This window comes from Drosophila rhopaloa, unplaced genomic scaffold, assembly GCF_018152115.1.
Source record: "Drosophila rhopaloa isolate 14029-0021.01 unplaced genomic scaffold, ASM1815211v1 contig_3, whole genome shotgun sequence".
Classification (NCBI taxonomy): Eukaryota; Metazoa; Arthropoda; class Insecta; order Diptera; family Drosophilidae; genus Drosophila; species Drosophila rhopaloa.
Window position 1 is genome coordinate 19,977,882 of NW_025335123.1, and position 14,638 is coordinate 19,992,519.

Sequence of the window (14,638 nt, forward strand, 5' to 3'; positions counted from 1 at the left end):
TCTGTGACAGAAAGCTCGATGGGGTTAAGAGAACACTTGTTGAGCGGTGAAGAGAAATGACCACTGCAAGTAAATACGTTATTTAAAGCAACCGCCAAAGAGCGGTTCAAACGGTTATTTTCGGCAGCCCTGGCTTTTGGGGCTGCCAGTCGGGAGCCTGCCCTGGAAGCGCTGCCACCTTTCCCCACTCGCACACTTGTCAATTTGTTTTCCCTTTCGTGTTTATTTGTTTACCAGTTTTCTTTTGCTCTCGTCTTTCGATCTGTGTGTCGCGTGCCAATTTCCACATTTTCCACTCTTCATGTTTTGACTTGGTTTTCCACAAAAACCTGATTTTGAATCTCGTGACAAGTTTTTTTACCCGGAAAAATGCTAAACCAATTTTACTGTTTGTTTTTGTTGCTCCTCCTGCCCTTTTTGAAGGGCATGGTGTGGGCGGAGGAGGGGGAGTGCCGCCGCCTCAATCGCGCAGATATTGAGAACAGACTGTCCACGAAGACGCCTTACAGGGCGATCGCCAATTACAACGAAACGCCACCTCAATACGCCGGTTTGTATTTGTGTTTTCCCTGTATCCCAGGTACAGTGAGCATCCGCTGGGAAACTCCGAACAGCTGATTGAATGCAGTGCACGCTCTATACAGTGAAACAACCAAATTTTAACAAGTATCTCAAAAAGAAAGGTTATAATCATTTTATAAACAATTCTGTTGAATATTTTATTTGTTGCAAATTTGCAAACTAATTTATTTGATGTTGTGATCATATAACATGGAACTGAGCATTTGAAACTTAGATCAATAACAAAAAACGAATGTGAAAATTATTCTTTACACAGTTTTAAGTAATATACTATTTTAAAAAATCTTCGACTTGCTATCTTAGCTAGTGTTCACTGTTGCCTCTTGCATATGATTGCTAAAACAGCTGTCATAACCGGTTCTTTTACCCGTTTCGCCCCACAAGGCTGCCACCCGACGCGAATCTGGTCCATAATCCGCCACGGAACTCGAAATCCCAGCGAATCCGTAATTCTCAAGGCACAAAATCGCCTCTCCGAGATAAAGAAACTCATTCTGGATCAGCCAAAGCCGCCGATCTGCTCTGCTGAACTGAAAAAGCTGCGCCATTGGAGCTGGAATCACCTGAATGCCACCGAAGATGAGAAATTACTGGTGGCTGAGGGCGAGGATGAGCTGATCGAACTGGCGGAGCGGATGCAGCATCGATTTCCGGACCTACTTCCGGAACTGTACAGCCCGGAGTGGTACTACTTCAAGTATACGGCCACGCAGAGGACACTAAAAAGTGCCGAGAGCTTCGCCACGGGTTTATTTGGCCGCCATCGCATCCATTCTGTTCGTTATCCACCGCCCTTGCACGAGGATCCTGTTTTACGGGTGAGTTATCCATAAAAATACATAAATACAATAATACTTCAATCTCATTTGAATAGAAAATCTAAATTATTATTGAGTTACTTTAATTTGAATTGTTATACATTTATAAACTCTGAATGGTTTGCAACTAGCAAGAAATTTTAAATGCGAGATTATACCAGAGCTCTGAGAGCAAGTAATTTTGAATTGCGCGCCTTTGGCTCGCATTGATCTGGCAAGGCCAAGTCCAAAACTACAGAACTAAAAAAAAGTAATACCATATTTTTAATAGTCCCTATGTTCAAAAACAAAACTGAACTTAAGCAACACTGGCTTTTTAGCGACGACACTTTTGTACAGTTTTACAGTACAATTTGTATCTCATCTCTAATATTCTGCAATTCTTTTCGTATAATTCGATTAAACTAAATAAATAAACGCGAATAGAAATACTAAAAGCAGTGAATGCGTGTTTCCGCCTGGTTATTTCTGTTGTTCAACAAACGCGGACCTGTGAAAGTGGTGCAGACTTTATTTTGGCCAGGCGGCGTGTTTTCCCCGTGTTCTTTTCACCCGTATTCGAGAAATGGGCCGCGATCCGTAGGCGGAAAACGTGGAGAAGAGGAAGGGCAAAGGAAAAGCGGTGGAGACGAGGAGAGGGCAAGGAGGAGCGGAGTGCGAGGAAGAAGTGCGAAAAGTGTTTGGGGTTATGTGCTAGAGTCCCCGCGGGGGGATTTTCAGCTGGTTGGATCCGCAACGGAGACGTAATCGTTCCGGGAAATCGTTCGCGTGAAAAAAAGACGACGCAAAAATCATGGCAAGTGCCGTTCGCGCTAAGTCCGCCTCTGCCGCAGTCGGCGTCGCAGTCGAGGAGAGCAGCGGCGGCGGCAGCGGCAGTGACAGCAACGGCAGCGTCGCAGAGCAGCAGGTGTCCTCCAGTCAAGAGTCGGTGGAGTCCCTCAGCTCCCTCATCCGCAAGCGGCACGAAAGCTACCTATCCGGTCGCTCGGATGATCCCATGCTGGTGATAATGGAGCACCTGGAACAAATGGAGCGCTGGCAAACCGATTCCCTAGAGGAGCAGATGGCTGCCAGTCAGGAACTCACCCAGGAGCCGTCACTTCAGACCCTTCGCGACATGGTGCGCGTCATGGAGCAGGACGACCACTCCCTGCGCCTGATCATGAAGCACGTTGAGCAAATATACGAAATCCTGGGCTTCGATGGCTATGAGCAGGGTTCCCTGAAGTGCCTGCGAGAGCTAATCAAGACAATAAGGAAGGAGTGGCCCCGGGACGACACCCTGCACCTGCTGATGAAGGATATCAAGAGCATACACACCCTGCCGCGCCAAGAGAACATATGCTTCGGCGAGCTGCTCAGGGACGACAGGTGCCCCCTGTCCCTGCAAACCAAGCGGCACAAGGAGCGCATCCAAGCGATGCTGTACGAGCGGCAGCCCTGGCGCATCCGCGAGCGCATGAAGACGGCCAGCGTGGCCCTGGTCCTGTGCCTCAACATTGGCGTGGATCCCCCCGATGTGGTGAAGATCCAGCCCTGTTCCCGGCTAGAGTGCTGGATAGATCCCAGCTCCGTCTCTCCCCCCAAGGCTATGGAGCTGATAGGCAGCAACCTGCAGATGCAGTACGAGCGATGGCAGCCGAGAGCCAGGTACAAGAAGTGCCACGATCCCACCGTGGAGGACGTCAAGAAGCTGTGCACATCGCTGCGGAGGAACGCGAAGGGGGAGCGCATACTCTTCCACTACAACGGACATGGGGTGCCCAAGCCCACGGCCAATGGCGAGATCTGGGTGTTCAACAAGACCTTCACACAGTACATCCCCCTGAGCATTTTCGAACTGATCACCTGGATGTCGGCGCCCTCGATCTACGTGTACGATTGCTCCAATGCCGGAATCATCATCAACTCGTTTCAGCCGTACGCGGAACAGCACGAACATGAGTTGGAGAAGGCGCTGGCCGCCGCCCAGCAACGGGGCGGTGTCCAGCAGCTGTCCGGTGGCGCCGGTGTCGCCGCCAATGCCGCCGGCAACCAGGTACAGCTGCCCAACCAGCTGGTCAGCTACAAGAATTGCATACACCTGGCAGCCTGTGCAGCCAACGAAATTCTGCCTATGAATGCCCAGCTGCCGGCGGATCTATTTACCAGTTGTCTGACCACACCCATAAACATAGCCCTCAAGTGGTACGCCATGCAGGAGAAGCTGGGCATGGTGCCACGAATCCAAAGCGAGCTGATCGACAAGATACCAGGTGAGGTTTCGCCTTTATTCCCCGCCAGACCCCCTTTTGACCAGTAAATCCCCTTTGCAGGCAAGGTCAACGATCGACGCACCATGATGGGTGAACTCAACTGGATATTCACCGCCATCACGGACACGATAGCCTGGAACACGCTGCCCCGCGAGCTGTTCCAGCGCCTGTTTCGCCAGGATCTGCTGGTGGCCAGCCTCTTCCGCAACTTCCTGCTGGCCGAGCGCATCCTGCGTAGTCACGATTGCACACCCGTTTCGTTGCCCGCCCTGCCGCCTTGCTATCGCCATCCGATGTGGAAGGCGTGGGATCTGGTGGTGGATCTAGCCCTGCAACAATTGCCGGAGATCCTCGATCACAATGCCCCTTACCGCCAGTTGCCGTTCTTTGAGCACCAGCTCACGGCCTTCCAAGTTTGGCTGGACAGCGAATCAGAATCGAGAACGCCGCCAGAGCAGCTGCCCATCGTGCTGCAAGTGCTCCTGTCGCAGGTGCATCGCCTGAGAGCCCTGGAGCTGCTGGCTCGATTCTTGGACCTGGGTCCCTGGGCCGTTAATCTCGCCCTGGGCGTGGGCATCTTCCCGTATGTGCTCAAACTGCTGCAGAGCTCAACGCGCGAGCTGCGACCCGTTTTGGTGTTCATTTGGGCCAAGATCCTGGCCGTGGATCCCAGCTGCCAGGTGGATCTGGTGAAGGAGTACAAATACTTCCTGTCCGTGCTGCAGGACACCTCCGTCTCCAAGGAGCACCGCACGCTCTCCGCCTTCGTGCTCTCCTCCATCGTGCACAACTTCCTGCTGGGACAGACGAGCGCCCTGCAGGGGCCACTGCTCTCCATTTGCCTGGAGCAGCTCAACGACGGCAGCTGGCTGCTGCGCCAGTGGCTGGTCATCTGCCTGGGCATGTTGTGGCAGAACTTCGAGAAGGCGCGCTGGTCGGGTGCCCGAGATCTGGCGCACGAGAAGCTGTACGTCCTGTTGCGGGACTCGATTCCGGAAGTGAGAGCTGCCGCCGTGTTTGCCCTGGGCACATTCATCAGTTCCGTGACGGATCGCAGCGAGGAGCAGGCGAATAACATCGACCGCATCATTGCCATCACCATGCTGGAGACCGTTGGCGAGGATATGTCACCGCTGGTGCGCATGGAGCTGGCCGCCGCCCTGCAGTGGATGGTGCTGCTCTTCGAGTCGCAGTTCGTGGCCGTCTATCTCGCGGAGCACATGCGCGGTCATGCCTCCACCGCCTCGTTTGTGATGTGCGGCGATCCCCGGGACTTGACCTCTTCCACGCACAGCCTGGAGCGCCATGTGACCATGCGTAGGGGTGCCAGCTCCAGCTCCATATCTAACATGGGCGGAGCCTCGACCAGTTCGGGCGGCAGAGGAGCAGCCGGAACCGCGGGAGGCACCAACAGCATACCCTTCCAGTCGATCTTTACCAAACTGTGGCTGGGCATCTGCAATCTGGCCCAGGACCCGTTTCCCCGCGTTGCGGCCATTGCCCAGGAGATTGTAGACCATGTGAGGAACACGGCGCTGTGCCCCATCATGGCCGCCAAGGAGGCCACCATGGCCACGGCCTCGGAGAAGTGCAGCAGCCTGAGTGTGAGCCTGCCGCCCAGTCCGAACACAAGAGTGAATTACCTGGGTGGCGGCGGCGGAGGACCGGGAGGAGCAGGAGCGGCCGGAGAATCCCCCGCCAGTCGGAGCAGCTGCCTCGGGTGCCAGTCACTGGGCCCAGAAGCTGCGACTATCGGGCAGCGGAGGCGGCGTCGCTGGCGGAGATCCGCAGACGTTCCTGCAGCGCAAGCTGCGCACCAGCTCCATCAACGATGAGACTGACAGCGCACCATCCTACTCCAGAGGAGCAGCGGGCGCCGGAGCTGGCCTGGGTCTGCCCAGCGGACCGAGGGAGAGCACCCATTCGGCGCGGAGCAGCGGCAGCGAGAGCAATCAGTACTTGGAGCCGGGACACAGCCTCACGCCCATTGTCCTGACCGAGTTCATACCCTGGGCCATTTCCTATTTCACGCGGCCGGGCAAGGAGCGCTACAGCAGCGCCGAGGGAGCGGCGGAGGAGGGCCGCCAGCGTTTCCCGGTGGATCGCAACTCCACGGAGTTGCGGCGACGGAGGTCTCGCTTCATGAGGAACGATTTCGTGCGCCGGCTTGCACGCCGCCAGCACCAGGAGCAGAGCGATCGGTTCGGCTACGATGTGTGCGTGTGGAACCGGAAGACGCAGTTCACGCCCTCCATCGTCAAGCTGTTGCCGTATGAGCCGCAGATTGCGGTGGCCTACAGGGAGAAGGTTCTGGTCTACGACTTCCAGTACAATTCGGTGCGCACCTACGGCGCTGAGGCTCTGGGAGGAGCCAACACCACCGGCTCCAGCTCCGGATACGGATCGGGTTCCGGGTCATCCTCCTCGCTCAATGGCAGCACTCCGCGGAAGTCGGGCCTGCCACCAGGAGGAGGGGGAGGAGGTGGCTCACCAGCCGCCCCCTTTGCCCGCGTAAGCAGCATCGAGTTCATCAACGCCCAGGACATGGCACTCAATCTGGTGGCCCACGAAGACGGGGTGGTGCGTGTCTGGCAATCCTCGCCGCCGGTCAGCTCTGCCACCACCGAGGATTCGCCGAGCAAGGCCCGCTTGGTGACCGCCTGGACAGCGCTGGGCCAGGCGAATCAGCACGGCTACCGCCAGCGCAGTATTGCCACCGGCGGGAGCATTGGCAAGGGCGCGGATGCGTCGGCACTCGCGATGAGTGGATATGGCTCCGGGAGCATCGTGACCGCCTGGCAGCAGTGCAGCCAGCACCTGGTGATAGGCGGCGGAGGCTGTCGATTTATCCGCATCTGGGACTTGGAAAGGGAGCTGAAACTATCGGATATTCCATTGGGTCGCGGTGAATCCTGCGCCCGGGTGCTGGCACCCTACCAGCCCAACATGCGCTCCGACGTGATCCTCGCCGGCTGTGACGACGGCAGCGTGCTGCTGTTCGACAAGCGATGCTCGCCGCAGGACGCCAGGATCTCGTTGTACCGGCGCCACAGTGCCCCCATTCTGCACGCATGCCTGCGGTCCAACGAGACGGTCCTGGTCTCCGGCTGCACCGAGGGCCGCATCAGCGTGATGGACTTGCGCGCGAGCCATTTTGCTAGTGGCGTCGGCGAGCAAGTGATGCACGAGTGGGACGCCGGTGGCGATGTGACGGCCATAGCCAGTCACCAAATAGCGGACACCGTGGCCTGCGGCAACGCCTCCAAGATCGGCATCTACTCGCTGGACGGACGGGTGCAGAAGGTGTTGCGCACGAACGAGGGCTTCATTGGGCCCAAGATCGGCCACCCCACCTGGTTGTCGTTTCACGCGTACAAGGTGCAGCTGGCGGTGGGCTTCGTGGACAACACGGTGGCCATCTACAGCCCCACGCCAGGTAGAAATCAAAATCAAGAATAAGAACGCGGGAGTTTAGTTGTTACTTCTATCAGAAAATACCTTTATTATTTATTTATCTCGAATTTCTAGTCATAATTCCTAATCTTAACAAATATCTTAACTTATTAACGAATTTACCTTTTATCGTTGCAGTTCTATAAGGGCTGTGGAAAGTGGAAAACAGACGTCGATAAGAATCCCGAAACCTTGGTCAACGCACGCAGGTTCCTCGCGGAGCCGCAGATGCAGTCAGCAGTGGAGCAGGTGCGGAGCAGCACCCGGCTGCCGGATCTCCAGCCGGAGGACGTGCAGCTCATGTACACAGTGTGCGCTTTCGAGACGGCCTGGCATCGCCCGCGTCGTGGTTCTGGTTCCCGCTCCCCAACCGATTCCGTGTGGTGCAATTTCTTCGATGTGGCCGCCTTGGAGGCGCTGGAGTTCTTCGAGGATCTGGAGTACTATTGGAACGATGGCTACGGCTACGAACTGACCCATCGCATTGCCTGTCCGGCAATCGCAGATATGTTTGCGGCCATTGGGTGAGTGCAGCCTGAATTCTGGAATACAAAAGTGTTTATCAGGATTTTAGTTTATTGTAAACCTCTAAAGAGCTCTTCTTAAAAACTCATTAATTGAGTTATAAGAAAATATGCACATATACGATCCAAGATTTAAAAAATGATATTTATTGATTGATCAAAATATGTAGATTTTCACACGAGATATGCGTTCTTTCTATTCGTCCATTTAAGTAAACAAATTGATCTTGATCTTTAAAGCTACTACTGCAAACAAGTTTCGAATGCAAATCCCAGTCAAATCTGGTTTTTACATTTTGCTAAATCGTGCAAAGCCATTTTCATTTTCAAGATAAAACAATCGTATATGTCAATGCCAAATATTAAGTTAAAGCATCTTTGTATGTCTATGGGAGTTCTTCAAATAATTTGGTATCCAGTTTGTGGACCTTAAATAATAATAATTTTGTAGATAAGAATAATTATTCATTTTTCATCTTAACTTATAAGACCAATTTCTCCATAAATTCTTACTCATTGTAATCCATTTGCTTTGCAGTTCCCCGGAAAAGGAGGAGCGGCGGGCCAACGCCACGTTGTACTTTACGCACTCGGGAACGCTATTGAAGTTGCTGGCCCACCTGGGATTGGCCCGGGACAAGAAGCCGCTGACGCACAAGCACTTTGCCAGCGAGCGTCGTTGGCGCACGAGCCAGATCGACGCGTTCGCGACCAACTTGGCCTTCCTCCGCTACGAGTAAGTGTCGTGGAATAGAATCCATCAAGTGGTATAGATATAACAGCTAATCCTCCTGCAGATGCGACAAGGAGGAGCCGCAGGTCCTGGTGCTGCACCAGGAGCGAGTGGTGCGCCTGCCGAAGTGCCCGCAGGACAAGGACCTCTGTCCGCTGGCCACGCTGCGTCGAAGTTTCGCCAAGAGCGTGGACCATTGTGACGTCGAGGAGCTGTGCCGGGTGAAGGCCAACTGAGAAGCGGAATAGGAATCGGAATTGTTATGGATGGATGCCGGAGCTGCTGCTGCTAGACTGCTGTTTTGTTGCTCTGCTCCTCTGCCACTGCGAGACCTCGTGAAAGGGATTCATCGGAATGTTTAGGATACACTGGAAAAAACGTTATAGATAAGAATGGAATAGATGCGAAGGGGCTGGAATTTAGCGATGATCCCAGCCAGGACTAGTTTTGTAAGAGCGAGAAAAGAGAGAGACCGGAGAGAGATATGTGTTGACCAAGTGGCGAGTGGAAATCTGTGTGTTTTGTATGCCTTATTAATCAATGTGGACCATCCGATCCAGAACAAGCGAACTTCGAACAGGAGTGCAGGAGAGAGAGCGGGATGGAGAACGGAAGAAGGAAGACAGAAGATAGAAAGAGAGAGGAAGAGGCGAGCCCGTGTCATGCTTTATATATACTTTAGTCTATATATTCCGGATGTCTCCCCAACTGCTCTAAAAGATTTACCAGAATTATCTTGATTTACTTTTTTTTTTGTTATTCAGTTAATCATACTATACCCTTAACCTATTCCTTATCCTAAATTCAAAAGCCAAACGGCAACGCATAGTGTACATATATAAATATGATGATGTAATATTAATATGATGTCTAATATTAATTAACTATATATAAAACGAAACACACATAGTTATATGCCTCTATTCAAATCGATCCTTTGCCCCCCCAAAAAGAAAGAAAAGAAAACGTTCGTTGTGCTAACTTGTGTTATATACCTATAAATAAAACCGGAAATATATATTTGATAAGGAGTGGATATGGAACAAATGTTGGGTTCCTATATCAATTGTTTAGCGGAAAGAGAGAGGCCCACACACTTTGTACATAGCTCTTACGACTTTAATCACTTTTGTCTAATTATGTTTGTCCTATCGAAAGCCCAACAACAACAACAACAACAACCGCTGTAACAACAAATAAAACTAACGACAATTCTAGTTTAAAGCTTAACTCGCTTGGACTTTTCAATTTGTTTAAGCTAAAAATAAAGAGAAACGAAAAATCAATGAACACCTGTGGGCGAATGACTTGGCTTTTTAGCAGGCTTTTAAATAGTTTCTTCGATTTTTCCCCATTGTTTTTATTTTTATGGGTGCAAACTTCCCGTATTTGCTCAGCGTGTGCCCTGCTAGTGTTTACAGCCAGCTAATTTGTGTTGCCGTTCGAGAGGGTCATATATAATCCCCGGCCGGCGGAACAAAGGCCATCTCCGCCAATATCGAGATTCGAGAAATCTCGAATATTATGGTATCCGACAGATATAACCCGAGAACTGCACCCACCTTCCGATCGAAACCAAGCGAAATCAGGTGTGTTTTGTTCTTGGCAATTGCCTTTCACACGGAACAAAGTACTTCATCTAAGTTTATTTGTGTTTTTAGGCCCAAGTTAGCGGAAAGATCTCTGTTCTGGCTTAAAGAACAACTTAAGAAATTTCCATTTGTTTAACAGCGCAGTTCATTATGTAGTCTTGAGATCTTAGCCCTTAAAATATATAGTAAATAATATGAAAGTGGCAGTTGCCCTCTACTATACAAAATATTGGAACCTTAATTTATAGTTTTTAAAAAGGTTACGTATTATGTTTTCGAATTGAGAGACTTTATTTAGTAAATTATTTTTAAAAATATTTTATTTTCAACCGTAGTTATGGCAAATATAAACCCCTTGGATTTAATTTCCTTAAGGGGAAACCGGAATTCTTGAGTGACGTAAAAAACCCCAACTTATCGAGTTTATTTATAATATATTACAGCCACCTAATTATAGTTAATTGAGAATATGCAAGCATTGTATTGGCTTATATAATTTGAATTTTAATTATGGAAAAACAATAATTTGCACCTAGTTTTGGGTGCATGTTCTCCCGATTTTCGTTTTAATGACTGCACTTTTTTCAGTTTGCCTGTTGCAAACATGTGGTTAAATACAATATACCTCTGGGCTCTGGCAGAATCGGTAATGTAGACTGGGGTCGACAGAGAGATATCCTGGATAACTCTTAAAAAGAGAAGTGTTTAAATTCTACACTTATCTGCATGGACATTTTAGTTATATATATTTGGCTATTACTAATTTTATTTAAAATACAGAGTCTTCAGTTAAGACGAACTACAGAAGGTATAAAATTCCATTATCTAATTTATGAGGTTTCACTGCGTGCTTTTCTATTACAAAAGTGTCTGATTAAACATTTATTATAAGTGTCTGTTTATATAATTTATATTTTAATTGGTTAATATATCATAAACGATAGCCTTATTTTCTCTATCATATTTAAAGTAGATATTTCCCATCTTCCCTGTTCCTTACATCTTGGTGGTATTGGCATACCCTTGAGTTATGCCCATATTGGGTATCCAATATTTGTGGGGGGTGCCGGATTGCCTAGGCCGCACTGGCAACAGGTTCAACCCTTAGCCAGCGGAGCTTTTCGACCCGAAAGCTGCGAGGAGCTGCGCAGGCGTCGACTGCGACTGCGGCAGCGGCCGAGGCAGCGGCGGCGGCAGAGGCTGCGGCAGACTTTTCGCCAGCGGACGGATTTGGATTTGGCCAAAAAAGCAATTCAGTCTCAGTGCGCTGTTGTCGCTGCGGTAGGCGCATCGCTTGCATTTTTTTGGTTTTTAAACATTTTCGAAAAAAAGACACCTTTTGGCAGCTCGTTTGTTTTTTGTAATTTAATAATGTGTGGTGTGTGCGCGTGCGAGTGGTTATTCCTGTTATTGGAAAACATCGAAAATTGATTCGGGGGCGGTGGTGGTGCCGGGGAACTGGGATGACTGGAAGTGGCCGGGTGGCCTGATGTCCCGATGTCCGAATGTCCTGGCCATGAATCGAGGCACGAATCAACAAATTAGGGGTTGTCCTGGTCGCGCGCGAGTTGGTGTGTGTGTGTGCGTGTGTGTGCTGCACTGGGATATTTTGGGGGTACCTTTTAAAGGGTTTACACATTTTAAAATACAAAATAATAAAAAGGCACCGGCAATGGCTTATTTAAAATCAGTAGCAAATAATAAGAAATCCTATTTTTTTCTGTGTGGAGTGTGTGTGCTTTTGTGAGGAAGTCCTGGCCAATTGAATCACCTGATGGCGAAAACATGACCTAATTCCGCTCAGCATCTTGGCTTAGCCAGGACCAGAACCGCGCTTAGAAAACCACCCCCATAACCTTAACCCCCGAACGCCGGAAGTCTCAACCTTAACCCCTGCTCGAGCACTTTGGTGGCTTCCTGCTTCCGCGTTCTAATTAGATTGCAATCATTTGACAATTTGATTGCCTGCCGTCGGCTCATCAAGACTCCTCCTCCTTTCCCTCCACTTGCAGCGCCTCCCGCTCCACAGACCACGCACCACGCCCCCCAGCCGCCTATCCGCCCACCCAGCAGCATGGAGCAGCTGTGCTACCTGGCGCTGAGCGTCCTGCTGGCCATCGTCGTGCTCTACGGACTCCTGGAGCTCCACTACTTCCTGCGCATGTGCCTCTGTGTTCTGCTCGCGCGCTTCGTCAAGAGGCGCTGCCACATCCTGGACGCCACCACGGTGAACGGTGAGTACTCCAAATCCCAGGTCCTAGATGAATCCTTGGGGAAAAGGGAAAACGGAAGACGTTCAAATACAACCTGTACCCCTAATGGGGATAGCAAAGTCCTTACGCATTTCCATTTCAGTCTAGGTTTGACTTGGCAGTTAATGGTAATGCACTGAAAGAAACTACAAAATTTTAAATGTTCTTTCAGCTATGAACAAACGTCCAGCTATAAGTTCACATTCAGGGTGTTTTCATTTAAACTCGAGTTTCCTAACAATTCTTTAATAAGAAAATACTATTTATAATACTAATTATGTACTTTTTACGTGTTTAGAATTTTATCATATTTAAAAGTTCAGCTTACATTTTGTAAACTCTTTGATTTAAAACTATTATTCCATATTATTGCGAAACATATAACTACTCAACACACAGAGAATTTTAATGTCTTTAAACGCATTTAGCTGCAAATAAATAATAAAAGATATTTATTACAATAATCGCTTTTGTTGCCATTAAACATATAATAACTTGTTCAAGACCAATTCAACAAAACAAATAGTTTAAGGCTAATAGTTTAAGAGTGCATAATTGTAATTTGAATGTGTCTGAAGCTGGTTCTGAATTGAGTAGACCATATAAAGTTTAAGTAGCAGCAAATTGGCTCTAAAGGTTATCACTCATACGCCGTGTTGGTTCTACTCATTCTTTTTGAAGTTTATTTATTTTATAAAAGCAAGTATTTGTTTAAGAGTTCTTATAGCTGATGGGCTATTTTAGATCCAAAGCTAGAATTCAAAAGCCCAGGGATCTCGGGTTCCTAATTGAAGAAATAACTGAATGATCTTTCTCCCTAATTAGCATATCTTCATTTAACCCCTTAACTTTAACCCTCTGTTTAGGACTCTGCCTCACCAACGATGTGGACACATTGTTGTATCACATGAACAACGCTCGCTATTTCCGCGAGCTGGACTTCGCCCGCGTGGACTTTTACGAGCGGACCAATCTGTACCGCACCATCACGGGAATGGGCGGTTCCGTTTTCCAGGGGGCGGCCACCATCCGCTACCGCCGCTTTATCCGCCCCTTCCACCGGTTCAACATAGTCTCGCGGGTGAGTGCAACACTATTTATAATTTTAAAATTCATTAAGATACACGTACATTTCCAATAATGGAATCGTTAAACTTTTGTACAATAATAAGGCTTTTTTCTTCATTCATTTTTCCCCATTTGGAAAAATGTGATCTTTTTCGCCCAAAAATTTCAGTCTTTTTACCATAACAACGCAAGTATTAGTCCAATAATGGAATGGCATACCTCGTTGAAATCGTTACAAAATTTGCAATCGAGTGGCGTTCACAGCTTTTTTTGTAAAATTTTCGAGAAAACTCATGAGCTATACCCTTATGAAAAATGTGAAAAGCGAGAAATGTGATCTTCAACCATTTTTCGCCCAGAAATATCAGTTTTTTTTACAAAAACGTCGCAAGTAATAGCCCTATAATGGAATGGCATTCCTCGTTAAAATCGTTACACTAATTCCAATCGACTGGCACTCACAGCTTTTTTTGCGAAATTTAAACAAGTGTCGCTTCCATTTTGGCGTGAAAGTTAGCTTGCTAGCTTTAAGTGGTAATATTTCCCAGTGTTATAATGATATCCTTCCCTTTTTCAGATAATTTACTGGGATGAGCAGTCGCTGTTCATGGAGCACCGTTTCGTGCGTCCGTCGGACAAGTTCGTGCACTGCATCGCGATTTGCCGCCAACGGGTGATCGACGTGTCCATGGAGGCGGTGATGGCGGAACTCCTGCCCAGGACCTCCTCCAACGGATTCCGGGCGACGTCGTCGCCTTCGCTGGCAGCGCCATCGGCGGCGGCGGCGGTGGGTGGGATCAGCAATCCGGCGATGGACACTTCGCTGGCGGAGAACGGACATGGTTCGACCGGAGGGGCGACGGGTGCCACGCCCACAACTGCGACGGCGCACTGCCTCAAGTTGAAGCCCTCCTTGCCGCCGGAGTTGTCCAAGTGGATCGAGTACAACGACATGTCCAGCAAGAATCTGCGGAGCGGCTGCTGACTGGAATCGTTGGAATCGCCGGAAGCGGAAGTGGAAGCGGATGCGCGACCGGAAACGGAACCTCAACCGGAAACTCCCATTAACCCATTTTTTTTCTCTCGCGTGCTTGTGTGTGTGTGTGCGTGCTAATGTATGCTAATGTTTAATGTATAAGTGTTCCCGTGGAATGTGTAAATTGTAAGCTATGTAAGTGTCTGAAAAACAAAAAAAAACCCGCCCTCTTTTGGCCTTAACTAATGTATTGTATAATTACCCAGAGATCAGCCACGCCCCTCAAGAAAAAAAAAAACAAACCCCCTGGTAGTCCACAGTGTGTAAGTTACGATGTACAATGATTGTTTAGTAAAATGAACAAGATAATGTAAAAAGATTTAAC

The 14,638-nt window shown here is 49.1% G+C and overlaps 3 protein-coding genes across 3 annotated transcripts; all 3 read left to right on the plus strand.

Annotated features, from left to right (window-relative positions):
* The first annotated feature begins 184 nt into the window (after positions 1-184).
* LOC108042779 (multiple inositol polyphosphate phosphatase 1) lies at positions 185-9,655 on the plus strand. Its single transcript, XM_017121227.2, has 5 exons — positions 185-550; positions 967-1,400; positions 7,247-7,632; positions 8,171-8,368; positions 8,430-9,655. The coding sequence occupies exons 1-5, from the start codon at positions 370-372 to the stop codon at positions 8,599-8,601; spliced, it is 1,371 nt and encodes a 456-aa protein (XP_016976716.1). The 5' UTR covers positions 185-369; the 3' UTR covers positions 8,602-9,655.
* On the plus strand, positions 1,708-7,361 carry LOC108042777 (regulatory-associated protein of mTOR). Its single transcript, XM_017121224.2, is given in 4 exon segments — positions 1,708-3,655; positions 3,716-5,349; positions 5,351-7,091; positions 7,247-7,361. Coding segments are annotated over 4 exon segments (4,845 nt in total). The 5' UTR covers positions 1,708-2,193; the 3' UTR covers positions 7,255-7,361.
* A 1,570-nt stretch (positions 9,656-11,225) lies between the features above and the next one.
* LOC108042772 (protein THEM6) lies at positions 11,226-14,637 on the plus strand. Its single transcript, XM_017121214.2, has 4 exons — positions 11,226-11,238; positions 11,970-12,191; positions 13,076-13,290; positions 13,855-14,637. The coding sequence occupies exons 2-4, from the start codon at positions 12,032-12,034 to the stop codon at positions 14,260-14,262; spliced, it is 783 nt and encodes a 260-aa protein (XP_016976703.1). The 5' UTR covers positions 11,226-11,238; positions 11,970-12,031; the 3' UTR covers positions 14,263-14,637.
* Position 14,638: the final 1 nt, after the last annotated feature.